General features: G+C 37.1%; 1 protein-coding gene across 1 annotated transcript in view; it reads right to left on the bottom strand.

The window, feature by feature from the left end:
* Positions 1-19451, bottom strand: part of LOC143852457 (cysteine-rich receptor-like protein kinase 10) — a 66152-nt gene continuing 46701 nt past the window's right edge. The window contains exons 7-8 of the mRNA XM_077361841.1: positions 412-562; positions 1-309 (exon numbers count right to left, since the gene is read on the bottom strand). Coding sequence (XP_077217956.1) covers positions 1-309; positions 412-562 — 460 coding nt within the window. The remainder of the gene's footprint in view (positions 310-411; positions 563-19451) is intronic.

The raw sequence follows: 19451 nt of genomic DNA, 5'->3' as shown, positions 1-19451 counted from the left end.
TCACCGAGCTACGACACTAGAAATCGTTACCTCATTGATAGAACAGGTTTTAGAACTTTGAGAAGATTGATGCCTTACACTGCCTTCTCTTCCCACACAAAATGCAGGTTGTTTAGGTTGTGGAAGGCCAAGAGATTCACTTCCCAACATTAGAATAACTGATGGAATGGTAGGTCTCTCTGCTGGGTCTTCCTGAGCACACAATAGCCCAATATGGATGCATCTCAATGCTTCACTCACCGTACATGTGTCGATCAATGACGCATCTATCAATTCTTGGCTTTTGCATTCGAACCATAATCTCCATGCCTGTGATATTTACATTACAAGAGTATAAATTAGTTAACAACTTTCTCCCCCATAGTAACTAAATGGAAGAGGGACTATAGCTATAAGTTAGGCGAAGTTTACGTATGTGAGGAGGCTTTCAGCATGTTCTGAGTGATACAAGCCAGTGTTCTTTTTTCCGCTTACAATCTCTAGAATGAGAACTCCAAAGCTAAAAATATCAGACTTCACAGAAAATACACCTCTTCTAGCATACTCGGGAGCCATATATCCACTGTCCAAAATCAAAGTGATGGTAGCAAGATTAGGGCATTAAAGATGAAAAGATAACACAATATATATGAGCACTAGTAACATCATTGACCTGACATGACAAAGGATTTATTCTTTGCCCAACAGCTCCTTTGCAGTCTATGTACAAAACAAAACTCATGCCTTTGGTTCTAAGCTAGTATATACTGTTTCTGAGTATATTAATCATTAGATAACTGAACTTGTACTTGGACAGCATTTCAATGAATTCGTCTAAACACTCTTGCTTCGGAGTTTTGTTGTAGTAAAATCAGCAATTCAAAAAATGTAAGCCTGATATTAAGAACAAAATTAAAGCAGCATGCCTGATGTCAGCCACACAAAATCCCTCTGCATTTTTCACAATCAACTCCAATGCAACGGTGTTAGATACCACAATTTTAATGGCTCTCCTAGATAAATTGCCAGTAACTAATGTCTGGTATATAATGTTAGTGATTTTGGATTTTCAAAATCATGTATTTTGCATGTTTTAGTGTTTTGGAAAATGTTTTATCAAAAGCGTTAGGGAAAAAGAAAATGTTTTCTTGGAAAGATTTGCTTTTACAAAAGGATGTAGAAGTGTAATTGGAAAGATAGTCCCTTACTGGATGAGAGAAATGAAAGAGAAGGGCTTATAACGCACTACACTTCTCTAATACTTGTTGATTGCACATTGGGTTGAACCTATGGTTGGACCCGCGGACGGTGCAACGCACCATTCGCACACGCACGGGCGGCGTGGGCAATGGGCTATAAGGCGCATAGTGACGCTTTTTTAGGCGCACTTTGCACTTGATGAAAAAGTGTATATGGAACAACCTGAGGGATTTATTCTGCCAGGCCAAGAGCATAAAGTACGTAAGCTTATCAAATCTTTGTATGGGCTTAAGCAAGCCCCTAAACAATGGCATGAAAGATTTGATAAAGTCTTAGTGTCAAATGGTTATAAGATACATGAGTCAGATAAATGTATATACAGTAAATTTAAGGGTGGCAAATGTGTTGTTATTTGTTTATATGTTGATGACATGTTAATTTTTAGTACCGATATTGAAAGCATTCAAAGTACTAAATTATTTCTTTCTCAAAACTTTGATATGAAAGATATAGGTGAAGCTGATGTGATTTTGGGTATTAGAATCATAAGACAGGATAATGGTCTTATTCTAACACAATCACATCATATTGAGAAAGTTCTCAAAAAGTTTAACCATTTTGAATGTTCACCCATTTCAACACCTTTTGACCCAAATATAAAGTTGTATCTTAATACAGGCAGGACTATTTCTCAACTAGGATATGCTAGTGTAATTGGTAGTCTTATGTATGTTATGACTTGTACTAGGCCAGACATAGCATTTGCTGTAGGTAAACTTAGTAGGTTTACCACTAATCCTAGTTTTTCTCATTGGAATGCAGTCTATAGAGTTTTAAAATATTTAAAGAAAACTATAGACTATGGTTTATGTTATAGTGAGTATCCAACTGTAATAGAAGGATACACTGATGCTAGTTGGATAATTGAGCGTATAGACCATTTATCAACCAATGGGTGGATTTTCACCCTTGGTGGGGGAGCAGTCTCCTGGGCCTCTAAAAAACAGACATGCATAACAACTTCAACTAAGGAAGCAGAGTTTATAGCTCTGACAGTATGCTGTAAAGAGGCGGAATGGCTTCGGAATTTGTTATTGGAAATTCCGTTATGGTCTAAACCAATGCCGTCGATTTATGTCCATTGTGATAGTCAGGCCACACTATGAAGGGCATATCATCATGTTTATAATGGTAAGTCCAGACATATAGGACTTAAACATAGTACTATAAGAGAGTTACTTACTAATGGAGTAGTAACTATTGATTTTGTGAGATCGAGCCAAAACTTGGCTGATCCATTCTCTAAAGCTCTTGCAAGAGATCTGGTGTGTAAAACATCATTAGGGATGGGGTTAAAGCCATTAACCAATAGTCACCAATGATGGAACCTCAACTCAACACTTGAATAAACATCAAGTCTTGAGTTCAATGAGTCCAAGTACATCATATGGAGTGATTGCAAGCACTATAATCTGTATTATTTGCCATCTCAAGGTAAAGTGCTTGGTACCTGTAATGTTTAAAAGGAGAAGGCTGAGTATTTAAACTCTTAATAGGCTTATAACATAGTGTTGGAGTGTTTTAGTTACAGGGGCACTCTTGATAAGCCTACCTATGTGAGTGTGGGAGTGGTGCCGCTTCCTATGAGACCTAGCTAGTCTCTAGAGCGCTCATGAAACCAAGATATAGACACAAGGCCAGTACATGTGTCGGTTTTAGAAATTGCCCAAAGAGGTGAAATCTTGTGTGTGAGACGTATCCGGTTAACCAAATAGAATAGCTAGTTCAAAGATACGTCTATTATGCAATTCTGGTTAACTTTGATGTGTCCACACTAAGTGAAGGTTCAAATCGAGAGATACCTTCATCTATGCATAAGATTTCCAAGCCTGATGAGAAAATTTTCTTTGATTTTGAAAATGGTGGGGGATTGTTAGTGATTTTGGATTTTCAAAGTCATGTATTTTGCATGTTTTAGTGTTTTGGAAAATATTTTATCAGAAGCGTTTGGGAAAAATAAAATGTTTTCTTGGAAAGATTTGCTATTACAAAAGGATGTAGAAGTGTAGTTGAAAAGATAGTCCCGTACCGGATGAGAGAAAGGAAAGAGAAGGGCTTATAAAGCACTACACTTCTCTAATACTTGTTGATTGCACATTGGGTTGAACCCATGGTTGGACCCGCGGGACGGTGCAACACACCGTTCGCACACGCGTGGGCAATGGGCTATAGGGCGCATAGTGACGTTTTTTTAGGCGCACTTTGCACTTCGCACGTACGCAACGTCGCGAGGAGCGATTGGAGCCTTTAATTTTTCCAGATTTGATCTGCATCATTGGATCAAGATGAAGGTGGACCGGTCGGATGGGTGGGTCAAATGGTTTGTAGGCCCATCAAGCCGAATGGTTCGGTTGGGTTGGGCTTCGGTTCGGGCCTAATGTCGGCCCAACGGGCCCATAACTCCAACGATAAAAGAGTGTGATCAAATGGGTTGTGTTCCTTCCCCCAACGGTCAAGTGCCAAGGGGGTGGGATCCACACCATAGATGGTTGATCTAACGATGACTGGGTTGGAGAGAGGTTTTACTCAAACCAACAGTCACCTCTAGGATCGATCAAGACCGTTCAATATCAATGGGTGCGATCTAACGGTCAGATTTCAAACATTTTGGAAAGGTGCCCTCTAGAGGTGTTTTTCACACTGAAAAGACACCAGGTGGTCTACAAAATGTGCAGAATTCAGTCATTTCATAACAGGAAAACGAATTGGCAATTCTGACAGACTTTACACTCTTCTACACTCCTACAAAATTCCCAAGTATTTCTACATACTGTTTTTCTTTTGTTTACTATTCTAGATACTGTTTTTTTGTAGAAACAGTATCTAGAAATTTCTCTAAGGCTTAAAATTTCGGAAGGGCATTTCAGGTTTGATTCCGCTAGTGCTACGTATCATCAAACATTAGTAGGGCTTCCCTACTAGGCTTCATTGTATCTTGGAGGCAATTCGCGGATCCCCTTTGCACACTACTAGTGGGGGCGAATCTTGTCTTAAGGAAAGTGATATCACGCCTTGAAGCAACAAGTTTCTGTTTTCTATCAAGAAGAGTACCCCTCAATTTTTTCCAACATATAATACCACAAATTTTTCTATCCTCTCAAATTGAGTTTGCTTCGGTACTATTACTTATCTATGGATACCCACTCCTGGTGACAATTGTTTGAGGCTTCCGATAGATAATCTGGTGGGAAGCCAGATTCTTCGCAGAGCAATGAGGGTCGCCACTCGCCACCTAAGATTAGGCCTAGGACCCATCTTGACTCTATGAGAACTGATGCAAGTGCATCGATGCCGTTCATAGGGCACACATATCAAATCGACGATTGAGCCATTTTGGACCGTCGGATCCTGAAATTGATGATACGAATCGACGATCAAACCTGAAAAGTTGCCAGATCATGTTTTCCAAGGCCAATCAATGCAATTTCACCAAGTTATCGGATGGCAATATAATCGATGGTCCCTCCTTCACTAAGTGCCAAATTTACTTCTTTTAGTTTTTAATTTTATTTAGGATTTTTCCATTTCCTTTGTTTTAGTTTAGATAGGATTTTAATTTGCTTTGAGTTGGACGAAATTGTTAGTAGAGCTAATTTAGGAGTTCTACATATTTTAGGATTTGAGATTAGTTTTAGGAAAGTTTGGATTGGATAGATATTAGGTTGAGATATTTTAGGAGTTTTCTTGTCCTTTGTTTCCTTATATTAGTAGGATTAGGAAACCAATCACAAGCCTATAAATATATCATTGTAAATGTTTTGTATGGGCTAATAAAAGTTGAATTTTATTTTAGAAATTGAATTCTTTGTTTATCACCATCTTCTTCCTTGGAACAAAGAGGAAAAACACATGTTTAACACTTGTTTTCTTTCTTCCTCCATCTGATTACAGCCGCTTGGATTCCAACAACAAATTTACTATTGAAGTAGCCGTTTCTGCTTCATCTTCCCCTCACCATTCCCTCCCATATCTCCCAAGCACTTATCCATATTCCATTATTTTTAGCACTGTTAGCAACCCCCATAATTGCAGTGTTAAACCAGTCCTTTCTATCCCTCTTGTTTATCCAAGAAGTCTTGTAGTTAGCCTTATCCAACCCAACCCTTCACCCCTCTATTTGCAGCCCTTTGTTCAGTCTATATTTAAGTCCCTCTAAAACTGATCCTAACCTCCTATTTTCCCTCTTCCTAACATGTTGTTGTTATTCTAAACATTAACTTAATGATCCCTTTGGATCTTGGGAAATGAAAATCAAAGAAAAACTTGAATCTAATGAGATGGGTTTGATATACCTTTCACCATGGCTTGTGGTTGAACGAGTGTAATCCAACGAGTCTTCGATCTTTTCTAAGCACAATGAAGGCCTAGAAACACCCCTTGTTCTTCTCTTACCTTGCACAACAATAGGTTTATGAGAAACTTCTCAAAAGTGAACTCTCTCTCTCTCTCTCAATGAGTTCCAGTGTTGTGGTGTGTGGCAAGAGGGACCAAAGGTCTCTTTTATAGGCAAAAGCTCCCATAGAGCTTTCCTAAAGTGCCCAAATTCGTTTGGCAATTGAACTCTAAATAGAAAGTGATATTTGAGCTTAGTTTCCTTCACCAAACGTTTCCAAAGTTAAGATATAACCCTATGAACATGAAAGGTTTCTAAACATGCAAGGCCACACTCAAATTAGCAAGCCTAAACATAGTAATTCTTGTCTTTTAGGGATTCTATCAAGTTTAGAAACTCTAGACTTTTAGAAACTTTCCAACAGTCTCCCACTTGGCCTGCATGGACTTTATACCTTTCATATCAACAACCTTATATTCCGTTCAATAAGTGTACTAACAATGAATCATGTAGTCATTGGAAAGTTAAATTATCCAATGACCTCCCCACGATCACAATGATAGCAAACTTACCAACATGAATTAAACATGGTCCACTTTATGTCATTACAGACATTCTGCTTTCAAAATATCCATTCAATGTGCACAATACAAATAATGGAAAAGTAGGTAACTTTATTTATCAGGATCAAGCTCAAAAGTGATCACATTACAATGTCTATAACCTTTATGCAGACAACCACCAATCAAAGTAATCAGCCTTACCCACCAACCTTATGTGCGCTTTATGGTCATTAACGACCTCAAGTGGTAAGTCTTTTGTTATATGATCTGCTAACATAAGTGCGGTACTTATGTACTCAATAGACATTAACTGATCTTGAATTATCTTCCTCACAACAATATGTCAACACATTGACTCCTTACTTTATTTGTCGTTCTTGGAAAAGTAAAACCGCAATGGAATTATCACTACACATTCTCAGTAACGTGTCGATTATCAACAAGGTAACACCCTGAGAAAAATTGCGCAACTACAAGGCATAGCTTAAGGCCTTGCAATACACCATAAACTCCAAAATCAAGGTGGAAGCAACTAATGGTGTATATCTTACGTTCTTCCACAATTCAAGAATTTCTGCCAAAATATCCTTAAGCAGAACTCTAGGTGTCTGATAATTACGAAGTCAGAGTCAGATCAACCAATTTCCTTAGGGTCACCTGATCTACTGTATGTTAGCCCTCAGTCCCTTACAGACAATACACAACCTTCTTGGCAGCTTCCTAATGATTCATTTATAGCATCACATTAGTACCTTCTAAGCTGGCCCACCACATAAGTAATGTAGAGACAGGTGCAAACTCAAGCATTTATAAGATTTTCAAATGCAGAACTATATAGAATTCTCTTATATTTGCTCATGGCTGATCCTGGGACCTACAAACTTGACCGAATATATCATTATTGACCACAAGAGGGACCACTAGTGGGGCACTTATCCATGTTGATAATTTAAGGACCTTCTCATTATAGGCTTTCTTAGATAATATCAGTAATCCTTAAATCCTAATTAGGTGAACATAGACTAAAATGTTCCACCTATATCTTTCATACGAAGTTTCCTTCCAAGACACAGTCAACATGGAACTAGAGTAATTCATCACCTTTGGGCAGAAGAATTACCCAGGCCAAGAGCCTGCGCTTGCTTGGTCTCAATACAACATGGACAAAATAATACTACTAGAGCGTAGTACACCATTAACTCACAAATACTAAAGTAATGATATTACTCACACTGTCCCTAAGATATATTCATTTATCCATGACATCTTTATTGAACCCAAATCCTATGATTAATATGTGAAAACTTTAAGTACCACTATCAAGACACCTGGTGCAACTCTAGAGACACCAAAGACATGCTTTCCATAGAGAGTCTTTCTTTGAAATTGGAGAGAAAGTCTCTTTATAGTCTATCCCCCTTCTCAGTGTAGCCTTTTGCAATCAGTCTTACCTTATGCATCTCAATGCTACCCTCAGAATCAAATATTGGTTTAATAAAATCCACCTATAGCCAACTGGCTTGACTCCATTTGGAAACTCGCTAGTTTCCAAATTTGATTCCTTTATATTAAGAACAGCTCTTCCTTTATGGTGTCAAGCCACTGAGCCAACTGATTACCCATTATGGCTGGATGGGAAGAGGTGAGATCAAGGCACTCTCACTAAGGTTGCCATTATTCCAAGCTCGGCATATCTAGTCTCTAGGATACATGTAGTATTTGTAGGACAAGAAGACCAAAAACCCTTAAATCTCTTACGATAACCACTTAAATAGCAACTGCTTATCTTAGAGTCTTACCTTCCTTATTTGGAGATTGTATACTTTAGCCTCGGCTAATGAATCCTCATATGTGCAGTTGTTCTAGTCTCGGCTCCCTACTGACCCTTAACACAGAGAGGTCTTAGGTGTAACCTTTTAAAGAATCTGAGTTAAAATTTGCACTACTGGCTTTAAGACATTTCCCCATAGGAACTCAGGCAAGGGATTTACAAAACGTGCTCATCATTATGTCAATAAGAATACGGTCTCACTTTTTAGCAATACTGTTCTCTTATAGATATAAGGCCAAAACCCTCAGACCACGGCTTCCAGTCTTCATTTAAAGAGATAAACATCATCAAAAAAATTAAACTATAAGAGTCAGAGATTAATAATCTCTTTTACTAACCATTAGAGTAAGAAAAGGTCTGTCGATCTTATCATAAATGATCTTTAGTGGACTGATACTCTAAGTGACACCTTTAGACCCTTACCATTATATATTTTCCTTAAATGTACTAAACACTGCAATCAGTAAATGAATTTAGAACTTTCCTTTCAACCAATCTATTAAGCATATATATGGCCCTATGTTTGAGCCACAGATTGGATAAGCTCTTATTCACTTAATTTGTTGATTTCCAACTTTACTGACTATCTTATTCTCATGTAAGGTAATTCGAGTATGATAATAAGAAGAAACCAATCCGAATATTTATGGATTGCCTTTGAAAAAGAACCACTTACATATTGAATGGGAATAAAAAAATTAGGAAGAACCCACCATGCTTCCGAACTTTGATTCATAGCTGAAAGAATCAAGTTTCCTAAAATAAAGTTTCTTAAACTAAACAAACTCGTATTCGAAAATTAACAAAAAACAATAACGGCCTCAATCCATACTTTATTGTCGTTCCCTAATCTATTGTTTCAATTTTCCTCTACTTGAAATCTACTCATAAGAATCCTCACATGAAACTTAAATATGGATAGTAAGATCTGAATCTATCCATGAATTTGTTTCTAGGAGAGAAAAATAGGGTCCCATCACATTTTCTAGCCATCACAAATTTAAGGTATTATTACTTGATGTGTCATCCTTCTACCACAAGGGCGACACTAAGTACCTTACACTCTAACCAATTGACCTGTTGGGTCACTATATCTGCCAGACTAAACATGTTGCCTTTGAAATGACCTCATAGTGAGCATTATCAAGGGTGTAAATTCCAAGAGTTCAAAAATATGCTCATAAAGACCTCTTTGGTCAACTGACTTTAGGATTATCCAAACTTATCTTAAGGGTACTCACGAGTGTCTTGAAAAATCATCTGAAAAGCTCATCGGTTACATTCACAACCTTCTTGCATTCCAAATTAGAACGCGTATCTCGGATTGCACACAAAATGGAGTTCTTAGACTAACACTATTAGTGCACTCCCACTATTCACAAGTTTCTTCTATTTGTGAATTTTGGTGCGTGTGTCTTCCAGCAATGTATAGTCTATCCATGTAGCCTAGAACTTTATCGATTCGTTTTATCACTCGGGTTTTATCCTACCAATGTACTTTAATATAATTAGGTATCCAAATCAGACACGTTTAGGGTTCAATGTCATGGACATAACTTCCTAATAAGCTCACTACTTTTAACACCTATTATTCCATGATTTGTTAGATCTTTACAAGATCACTCAAAATATCCTCATGTGACTTTGCCGAAACACCCGTTGGGCCGAACCACAAAACACAGTGGGCTCTCGCAATGAGACAAATGAAAATGAACAACTTAGCACTAGGAATTCCATTGCCGTTGGGCAGAATAAAATTCCAAGCCTTGTTATTCATTTCAACTTTCTTATACCACCCAAACAACTCGAACAAGCATTCTTGGTTGGGTTAAACCTTTTCCTGTTTGGGTGATAGCCAGTTGAACATGATCTCGTACAACAGATTGTAATATACACTCACACAATAATTTAAGGAGATTACATCATTAAAGTTGGCCATAGAAGAGAAGATCCATCAAAGTATTTATCTTACAAAATACAACATCTCAATCACATGCATAGAGGCTACAATTATGAAAATTTTGCAATCACAAACTCAAAATTGTATAAGCGCAATGACCTTCTGTTGAGCCGATCAAAGCCCTTACGCAATTTCCAAGATTGCAAACTCTCATAGTGTGCATACATATGTAAGCCTCTCAATTTGTGCCTCACGATCAATAGAGATCCTTTGAAAACTTTGTTTCTTGAATCCAAAGAATCCTTTACATATAGGCACAAAAACCTTTTATGTGAATAATGAGCACGTAGAAACCGTAGTTGGGTGCACAGAGGAAACTAAATATATACAAAGTACAATAACAATGTTTATCCATGGCCAACCAATAATGCAATCAACAAGATTTCAATCCATTAGTGCGTGTTCACAGATATTAGGCTATTAATTTGTGCTTCAAAATCAATAGGATTCCTTTGAAAACTTTGTTGCATGAATCCAAAAGTCCTTCACTAAGCATGCACAAATATTTTTAAGTAATCCAACTAAATCCAAACGCAAAAGTACACATAAAATATAATTGGATATTAAAAGGAGCCTGAAAGCATATCTTCATATTAGATTCATATCAAATAATAAAAATAAGATGTACCCAATTAATAGTATGCCTCTGCGGGACCCGATCTCGCGAGAGGGTCGCGACGCGAGGCGTCACGCTCTCTCTTGGTCTCTCGTACCCACGCGAATGGCGTGTGCTTTTTATTATTGATTTTAACTATCCAACCAAGCAGACAACAACCAAGCCATAGGGTGCAAATAAACGTGCAACCCAGTACCTATAAGGGCAGGGGTAAGCCGCCGAGCCTAGCAAGGTGTGATTTAATTCATCTTTTCCGTGAACTTGGGATCACTAAGGTAATCCGAATTCCACACAAAAGAGAGTGACAGAGTCGCCACCTAAATGAGGGATCTAGGACCCATAATTGACCAGAAATCTAGACTCGTTACCTGGTTACGAGAATAGAAGGTATGGGGAGTTACCACCACATGCACCATTCCTGCCCGATAATCGGTCTTCAATTCCAAAAGTTAACTCTTTTGAATTTCTTTTAAATGGCTCATTTAACTCTATATTAATGTGCGAACTATGTGACATGCATCCTAAGATCTAATTTCAATGTAATTCCTAAATGTGTATCTTAATTTTCTTAATTTGTTTGAATTCAATCTAAGTGAAAGTTCTCATAAAATGCTAATTTGAGGGAAATCCTACATATTTTAATTAAGAATTTATAAGAAAACTAATATACAAAACCCCACCATTTGTGTATGGGGTCGACTCGTGATTGGTATGCCATCAAGCATCCAAGCTGCCTATGTACCCAAGCCTTACTGGGATCAGAGTCGACGTAGTTCGGTGCACCTACACTAAGCTAATTATGCCTAACTTATCTAGGACACCGATCTAGACTGATTTGACTGTTTCAACAGTTTTAAGAGAAATTATTTAGTTCAAGTTGAATCTTTTATTGTCCTAAGACTTCATCTAAGATGCTATATGATCCTATCTAAGTGCAAGTTGTCCCTTAGACTAATGCAGGTTAACCTACATCCTAGGTAATTAGGCTTGTCCTATGGGAAAAAGAGATAAGTAGTGTAACTAGATCTATGACTCAATTGCTAATAATAGCAATCGGTCGTGATGAGGCTGAACTCCTTAACTCTAGGACACCCTAAAACCTAGAACACAACATGACACAAGTGTTCCTAAATGGGGCTCTTAATGGTTCTTACGATGGAAACCGCAATCCAACGGTTCCGAAAGACATGGAGTGAGTTAGTTCAATTTGTTGAAGATGATTTTCGATTTCAAGGATTTTCAATTCCTAAACATCTAAGGAATACCAAAGGTTCTATGGTTCGCAAGTTTCAGCCTTGAATCGCAACCATGGAATGGAATCGTGCTCTCGACCCTCGTATAATTTAGCACGTAAGTTATAGTATATTATTGCCTGGCATATTTCTCAAGATTTTCGTGGATAGTGGACCTCGGAGCCAATAACATACTATAATTTACCCACTCCAATTATGCTAGATCAATCGCAATTAGTATACGATTATGGTTACAATCTCGGCATCTAAATTATCCTAACATGTTATTTTACAAATGAAATCTATTACTCCTAAGATTTCTGTTTCAGACAGCTTAGTGATTGAATACATTATGAAAAGTTAGAGTTCTCTGAAAATTTTCAAGGTGCTTTGAATTAATTTGGATTTTTAAATGAATTTATCACAATTGGATCAGATTAATGATTTTACAAAGAAGCCTATACCTAATTAAGTTATCTGTTCCAGAAATTTTAGGATATGATGTATTCTTGAAAAATATATTCTGCTTTAATTGTTCATGATTTTAAAGATTAAAATTCGATTTTTAATTGATTTTCCACTTTTGGGTCAGATTGATGACATTACACTAACAAATATAGAAAATGAATTCCAAATCCAACAAAACTTTTACTAGACCATTCTCGGACAAATATACAATTATGAGAAAACATTCAGTCATTATTTCGATAATGGTCTATTTTTAACAGATATATTTATGTTCTGGTAGGAGAAATTAAAAATCAATAAACAATATTAAAATATGCCCAAAATTTCCGAGAAATTCACAATATGATTCTGAATGGTCATTTCATCTTACTACAAAATGTGAGCCTTTAAGAAGTTCATTTAATGATATGTCCTTCATATACATGAAAATCAGTGATTTTATCAAAACAATTCCAGTAAAAATAATAAATAAACTCCAAATCTTTTGAAACTTTTTGTATGATATTTAAACATTGAAAATCTATTGAGGACCAAATTTCAATCAGTTTTGAATTGTTTTGTTATATGAACGAATTTTAGAACCATCAAAATCCTATTTCCGGGTATTATTTAAACGAATTTTTGAGCCATCAAAACAAATGAAATCTACCGGAATTTTTAGATTTTTGGTGCTATATTAACCACATCAAGACTGAGAAAACATATCTTCGCGAAAAACCCTTGGTTTTAAAACACTCACTTTGTAAAAACGATTTAAAAGCCACTAGATATCCCAATCGGTTAAATACCCAATTTTCTCATATAACGATTCCTTTTTTTACCAAAATTGATAATTAAATAAACTGACCCATCAAAATCATGCATGGTAGCTTTTACAAAAATCATGAAGAAAATAAAGAAGAAATGGCCCTAAGCATGCTTTTCTACTTTTGATCTTACAAAAATGGAGGAGCCTACCGTTGATCGCGCTCCTTGTCTCTAGGGTGTGTAAATCCGAGGTATACGCTTTGTCGCACCCTTTTATACGCTCTAGAAAAACCCAAGAATCACCAAATATGAGCCGTTTCGATGTTCAATCAAGAAGTGATGAAAGAGAGCTTGCTCCACTAGAAGAAGAAAGAATGAGAGAGGTATGCACTTATGAGAGGAAAAGGAGAGGGCTGCAATTCTTGTGAGAAAGGAGAGAACCGAGAGTTGAGAGTTAATGAGAGAGGGTTCTTAGAGTGAGAGAGGGTTGTGTGAAATAATTGGGAAGACTCCAAAAGATCCAAGAGCGTTCGATCCGATGCCTTTTCTCCTCCATTTATCCTCTTTACCGGGTTGGACTTTTTTTTTTAGAAGAAAATAACCAAATCAACTAAAATAAGAATGAACTCCTATTTTAGCAAGTCAAAAAGAAACTCATCTAAATTGTTTGGCGGCAATTTCCTTTTCTAAAAAAAAACTACAATCTTCACGTGGTAATCATTTTAGAAACGTCCCTGGCCTTGCTTATAATACCTCTTTGCACGTATAAATATATTCTTCTGTTGATTTATTTGCATGTATAATTAATGGCAATATCCCATGGACGAGAATTTGGGCAACATTCCATGCAAAGCAACTCGTATTTCCTCACACGTATCAACTGAGTTTCAGCATGTTGCTAATTTTTTTATTTATAAAGATTCCTTATGTGGCACATCACCCAACCTCCTAGAAAGAAAATTGCTTTCAAGTATCTATATATAAGAGGGCCCCACTTTTCTATTAAGCTCAACTCCTATTACTACCACTCCTTCTGTTATCTTCACATGCATGTAAATGCATGCCCTCAACCGATCCATGCAAAGCAATATTGCACTCTTCTCATAAAAGAGAAATTGAGAGTTAGTACCATAATCTAAACCACCCATTTTAACGTGCCAAACTTAAATGAACTTGCACTCTCCTGTAGATAATCCAAACCATCTCTTTTAAGAAGTGAGAAGAGAGATAGAGGGTGACGGTTGTGCCTCTTGAGGTAACCCAAACTTTTTTTATTTAAAAGTGGTCCCTACCATTAAAAAAAACGTGACCTTGCAAGCTTCAACTTCGGCTCTTGAAATGATCCAAACCATTCCATTTGTTGGCTGAGCCAAATCATCCATTTCGATGGGCTGCAAATACATTATGCTTCCCCTATTTATTTCCAAAACTGATCTTAGCCATCTACTTAATGGGCCATCAAGATTGCGTCCCAAAATATCATTTCCGTATGTGGGGCCCATATTTCGACCTTAATGTTGTACTCCCCTCACCATAGATGATCTAAACTGTGCATTTGATTGGGCCACAATGTAAATGGTTCATGCCTGCTAAATCTTTTCCATAAGATGATCCCACTACCCAATGGATGGACCGAAACATAAATGGGTTGAAATGTAAATCGGTTGCGCCCTACAACTTGCTGCCATAGGACGATCCGAACTCTCTATTTTATGGGCTGCGGCATAAACAAATCATGTCCCCAAAATTAGCCTCACAGAATGATCCGAAGCGTTCAAATAAAATGCCTCAATATAAGTAAATCACACCCTTCAAATCCCCTCCATAGGATGATTCAGAATTGCTTAATTAGTGGGTCAGAACACTGGTGGTTGTGTCCTACAAATCTTTTTCATTGGATTTCAAAACTTTTAATCATGGACTCAGAAGAATAAAATCGAATCGCTTTGGGTGGGCCCCACACATATTTAGTGAGTCACATGATTTTAAATCCCACCACAAAATGCTAAGCCCATTCTTTGGCCGGATTTCCCATGGAAAGCAATTTTATTTGCTTAGATCAAAATGAATTCAAACAATGCAGGATACATTTGCTTGATCAAAATGTTCAATTCGGGTCCACCAAATGGGTCCAAATTCTCTCTTGTTTGAATTCTTGTGAATTAACCTTCCCAACACCCGATGGAAAAATGCAAAGCATGGTGGAAATAACCGAAAAGATCGAGAAAATGTAAAGATGGACACAAAAATGGAAAACACTAGAAAATCGATAGAAAAATACTAACTTCTATGCTAATTAAAGCAGAACAAAATGGGGGTCTTTACAGATGCCCCTCTTTGGTAAAGATGACATAGTCATCGAATCCCAAAGCAAAAGTGACAGAGCCATTTTGCGTAGCTTTAATCAACAAAGGACTTCCTAGACACAATGCAACCTAAATTTTAAATGCTTTCTAATGCAAAACCTTAGATGAAATCTTAGAATTAGAATGCTATCAATGGTCATTTACTCTAAACACCATAAGGTGGTAGTTTAGAATCATGGAGAACTGAATTCAATCTAAGAACGAAAATCACGTAACTTAGGATGAAAGATAATTATGATGTGGCACCTTTTCTGACGAACAATGAAGGAATGGGATACCATTTTCAAACGGATTTTCGGAGGGAAAGGAATACCATTTTTGAACGGTTTCAAAGGAAATGAGATGCCATTTTCAAATGGTCTTAAAGAGAATAACAGATGACTTTCGAAAGATTTTTAAAGAAAATGAAGCATCATTTTTGAACGGGCTCAGATAAAATGTGATACCATATTTGTATGGGTTCAAAGGACATGAGATATCATTTTGAATGGATTAAAAAAGAATGAGACCTCGTATTTGTACGGGTTCGAAGGGCTAAGAAATCGTATTTGTACTGACTCGATAAGAATGAGACACCGTAGTTGTACGGGCCTAAAGGGAATGAGATATCGTAGTTGTATGGGTCCAAAGAGAACAGGACACTGTATTTATACAGACCCAGAGGAAACGAGACACCAGAATGAGACACCGTATTTGTACGGTTTCTCAAAGAAAATGAGCAACCATATTTGTATGGATCCCAAAACGGAATAAGAGACCATTTTTGAATGGACTCAGAAAGGATGAGATACCGTATTTGTATGATTCCCAAGGAACATGAGATACCATATTTGTATGGATCCCAAAGAGGAATAAGAGACCATTTTTTAATGGACTTAGAAAGGATGAGATACCATATTTGTATGGATCCCAAAGAGGAATAAGAGACCATTTTTGAATGGACTTGGAGAGAATGAAACACCGTATTTATACGGATTCCAAAGAAATGAGACCGTAATTGTACGGACTTGGAAGGAACATGACGCCGTAATTATACGGACCCTGAAGGGAATGAGACACTGTAGTTATACAGCCTCAAAGGGAATAAGACATTGTAGTCATACAGGCCTAAAAGGATAAGAGTCCATAGTCATATGGACTAAAAAAGAATGAGACACCGTAGTTGTACGGGTTCAAATGAAATGGGATACCGTAGTTGTATAGGCCCAAAGGAGATAAGGCACCATATTCGTATGGATTCGAAGAGAATGAAATACCGTATTTATACGGATTTTAGGAAAATGAGACACCATATTCGTATGATGTTCAAAGAGAATAAGAGACCATTTTCGAATGGTTTGAAGAGAATGGAATACCGTATTTATACGGATTCCAAGGAAATGAGACATCATATTTGCATGATGTTCAACGAGAAAAGACCATTTTCAAATGGACTCAGAGAGAATAAAATACCGTATTTATACGGATTTCTAGGAAATGAGACACCATATTCGTATGATGCTCAAAGAGAATAAGAGACAATTTTTGAATGAACTTAGAGAGAATGGAATATCGTTGTAGACACCCCATTTTGCTCTACCTTAATCGATAAAGAAATTAGGGTTTGTTTTCCGTCGGTTTTCCAATGTCTTTCTTTCCCGCATCCGTTTGTTACATTTCTAAATATTTTTGGTCGTTTCCGTCGTGTTTCGTATTTTCCCGCTAAATGTTGAGAAGGATTATTCAGAAAAATCTAAACCAGAGAGAATTGGGACCCGTTTGGTGGGCCTGCATTGGGTGCTTCGATTAAATTTGGATCGAGAAAGTTGGACCCATTTGGTGGGGCCGCATGATGCATTTTGATTAAATTTGGACTCGTTTGGTGGGCCCGCATTGAACATTTGTTTAAAATCGAATCAACCGAGGGCCCACATTGTGGGGCCCGCGTTGTGGGGCCTCAGTGGGGCCTCTTGTGAGGCCTCTTATGAAGAGCAATGATGGTAGCTCTCCACTAAGACAACATGATGGGCCCTCCATGAAGAGCAATGATGGTAGCTCTCCACTAAGACAACATGATGGGCCCTCCACTAAGAGCAATAATGATGGGCTCTCCACTAAGAAACATGATGGGCCCTCCACTAAGAGCAATAATGATGGACTCTCCACTAAGAAACATGATGGGCCCTCCACTAAGAGCAATAATGATGGACTCTCCACTAAGAAACATGATGGGCCCTCCACTAAGAGCAATAATGATGGACTCTCCACTAAGAAACATGATGGGCCCTCCACTAAGAACAATAATGATGGATTCTCCACTAAGAGGGACAACATGATGAGCTCTCCACCAACATATCTCTCTCTCTCTCTTTCTCTCCCTATATATATCTCCCTTCCCATCCATAAGAGGGAGGGAAAAAAAAAGAGGAGAAATTTATCTTCCATTATCTCTTTCTCTTCCATTATCTCTTCTAATCACTCCCTCCAATCCCTTTCCTTAATATATTCTTCCATCCCTCTTCCTAATATTCTTCTTCCATTATCTCTTCACTCCCTCAATCACTCCCTCTAAACACTCCAGAGAAAGCGAAAGACGGCGGAGCGGATCGGCGGCGGCAGGATTTTTTATATTTTTTTGGATTGGGCGGAGATCTTCACCACAGGTAGGTGCATTGTTCTCAAAATATTTCTGTATTTTTCCGAATTTTTCTGATTTTTTCCGCAAATTGTGTTTTAAAAATGGAAAACTCTTCAAAAAAAAACATCTTTTGACGAAGAAAAATTAAATTATATACCAAACAGATTCTAAAATTAATGAAATTTCGTGGGAAAATAATATGTTACTGATTCATTTTACCATGAATTTATAAAGATTTTTGGAGTTTATTTGGTATATTATTTAATATTTTCTTTGAAACTTATCAGATTTTAGGAGAATTGTTACTAACATCAGATCATCATTAAAATTCATAAAATTTTTACAGTAGTCTTATCTTTCATATTACTTGTTACTGTAAAATTTTGGTGTTATTTGGATCTGTTTTAATATGGGATGTAGTGTTAATTTATAATCTGGTCTGGAAATTGTAAAATCCGAAATTGGTAGTAAATAATTTCTAAAATTCATGAAAATCTCACTGCATGCTATTTTGATTCATATAGTATTTCTGTAGAAATTTCATAGAATTTAGAGTTATATTTCTACTAGTTTATGTGTTAATTGTGCAATCTGGACATTTAATGGTTTAATCAAGATTAAATGTGAATTTAATGTAAAAATATGCAAAACTCATCCTGTAAGCTACATACATTTTCATCTTGCTGCTGTAGAAATTTCAAATCATTTCGAATTTATTTGCAACAATTTCACTTGTAAAACCGCTCATATGCTTAAAATTGATAAAATCCATGGAAAATTCGAAATTAATTGAAAATCATATAAAAATTCCTAAAGAACTTTAAAATTCTGTCACATGTTCACTCCTTAATCCATTGAAACAGAAATTTTAGGATCTTTAGATTTTCCTGGAAAAATGGCCAGTGCATCCATAATCGTATCCCAATTGCAACTTGATCTTTGACAATTTGAATATTTAAGTTATAGCATGTTGTTGGCTCCGAGGTTAGTGTCCACGGAAATCCTGAGATTCTGCCAGGCAATAAGATGCTATAACCTAAGTATTAAATTGCACAAGGAAAGAGCGCACGATTCCCTCCTTTGGATGCCATTCAAGGCCGAAATTGGTGAACCCTAGAACCATTGGTAATCCTTAAATGTCTAGAAACTGAAAATCTTCGAAATCTGAAACTCATTAACCTCGAGAACTTAAATCGATTTATCTTGTGTCTTTCGGAACCATTGGATTATGGTTTCCAATCTAAGAACCATTAGAGCCCAATTTAGGAACACTGGTGTCGTGCCGTGTCCTAGGTTTTAGGGAGTCCTAGAGTTAGGAGTCCAGCCTCATCACGGACGCTTGCTATGAATAGCAACCGTACCATAGGTCTAGTTACACTAGTCACCCGATCTTTCCCTAGGACAAGCCTAGTAAACTAGGATGTAGGCAAAACCTGCATTAGTCTAAGGGACAACTTGCATTCAGATAAGAATCATATA

This window comes from Tasmannia lanceolata, unplaced genomic scaffold, assembly GCF_043159265.1.
Source record: "Tasmannia lanceolata isolate RefF3 unplaced genomic scaffold, GAP_Taslan_0.1 ptg000019l, whole genome shotgun sequence".
NCBI classification, from domain to species: Eukaryota; Viridiplantae; Streptophyta; class Magnoliopsida; order Canellales; family Winteraceae; genus Tasmannia; species Tasmannia lanceolata.
Note: the sequence above shows the minus strand (reverse complement) of the source record. Positions and strands in the feature narration are given on the sequence as shown.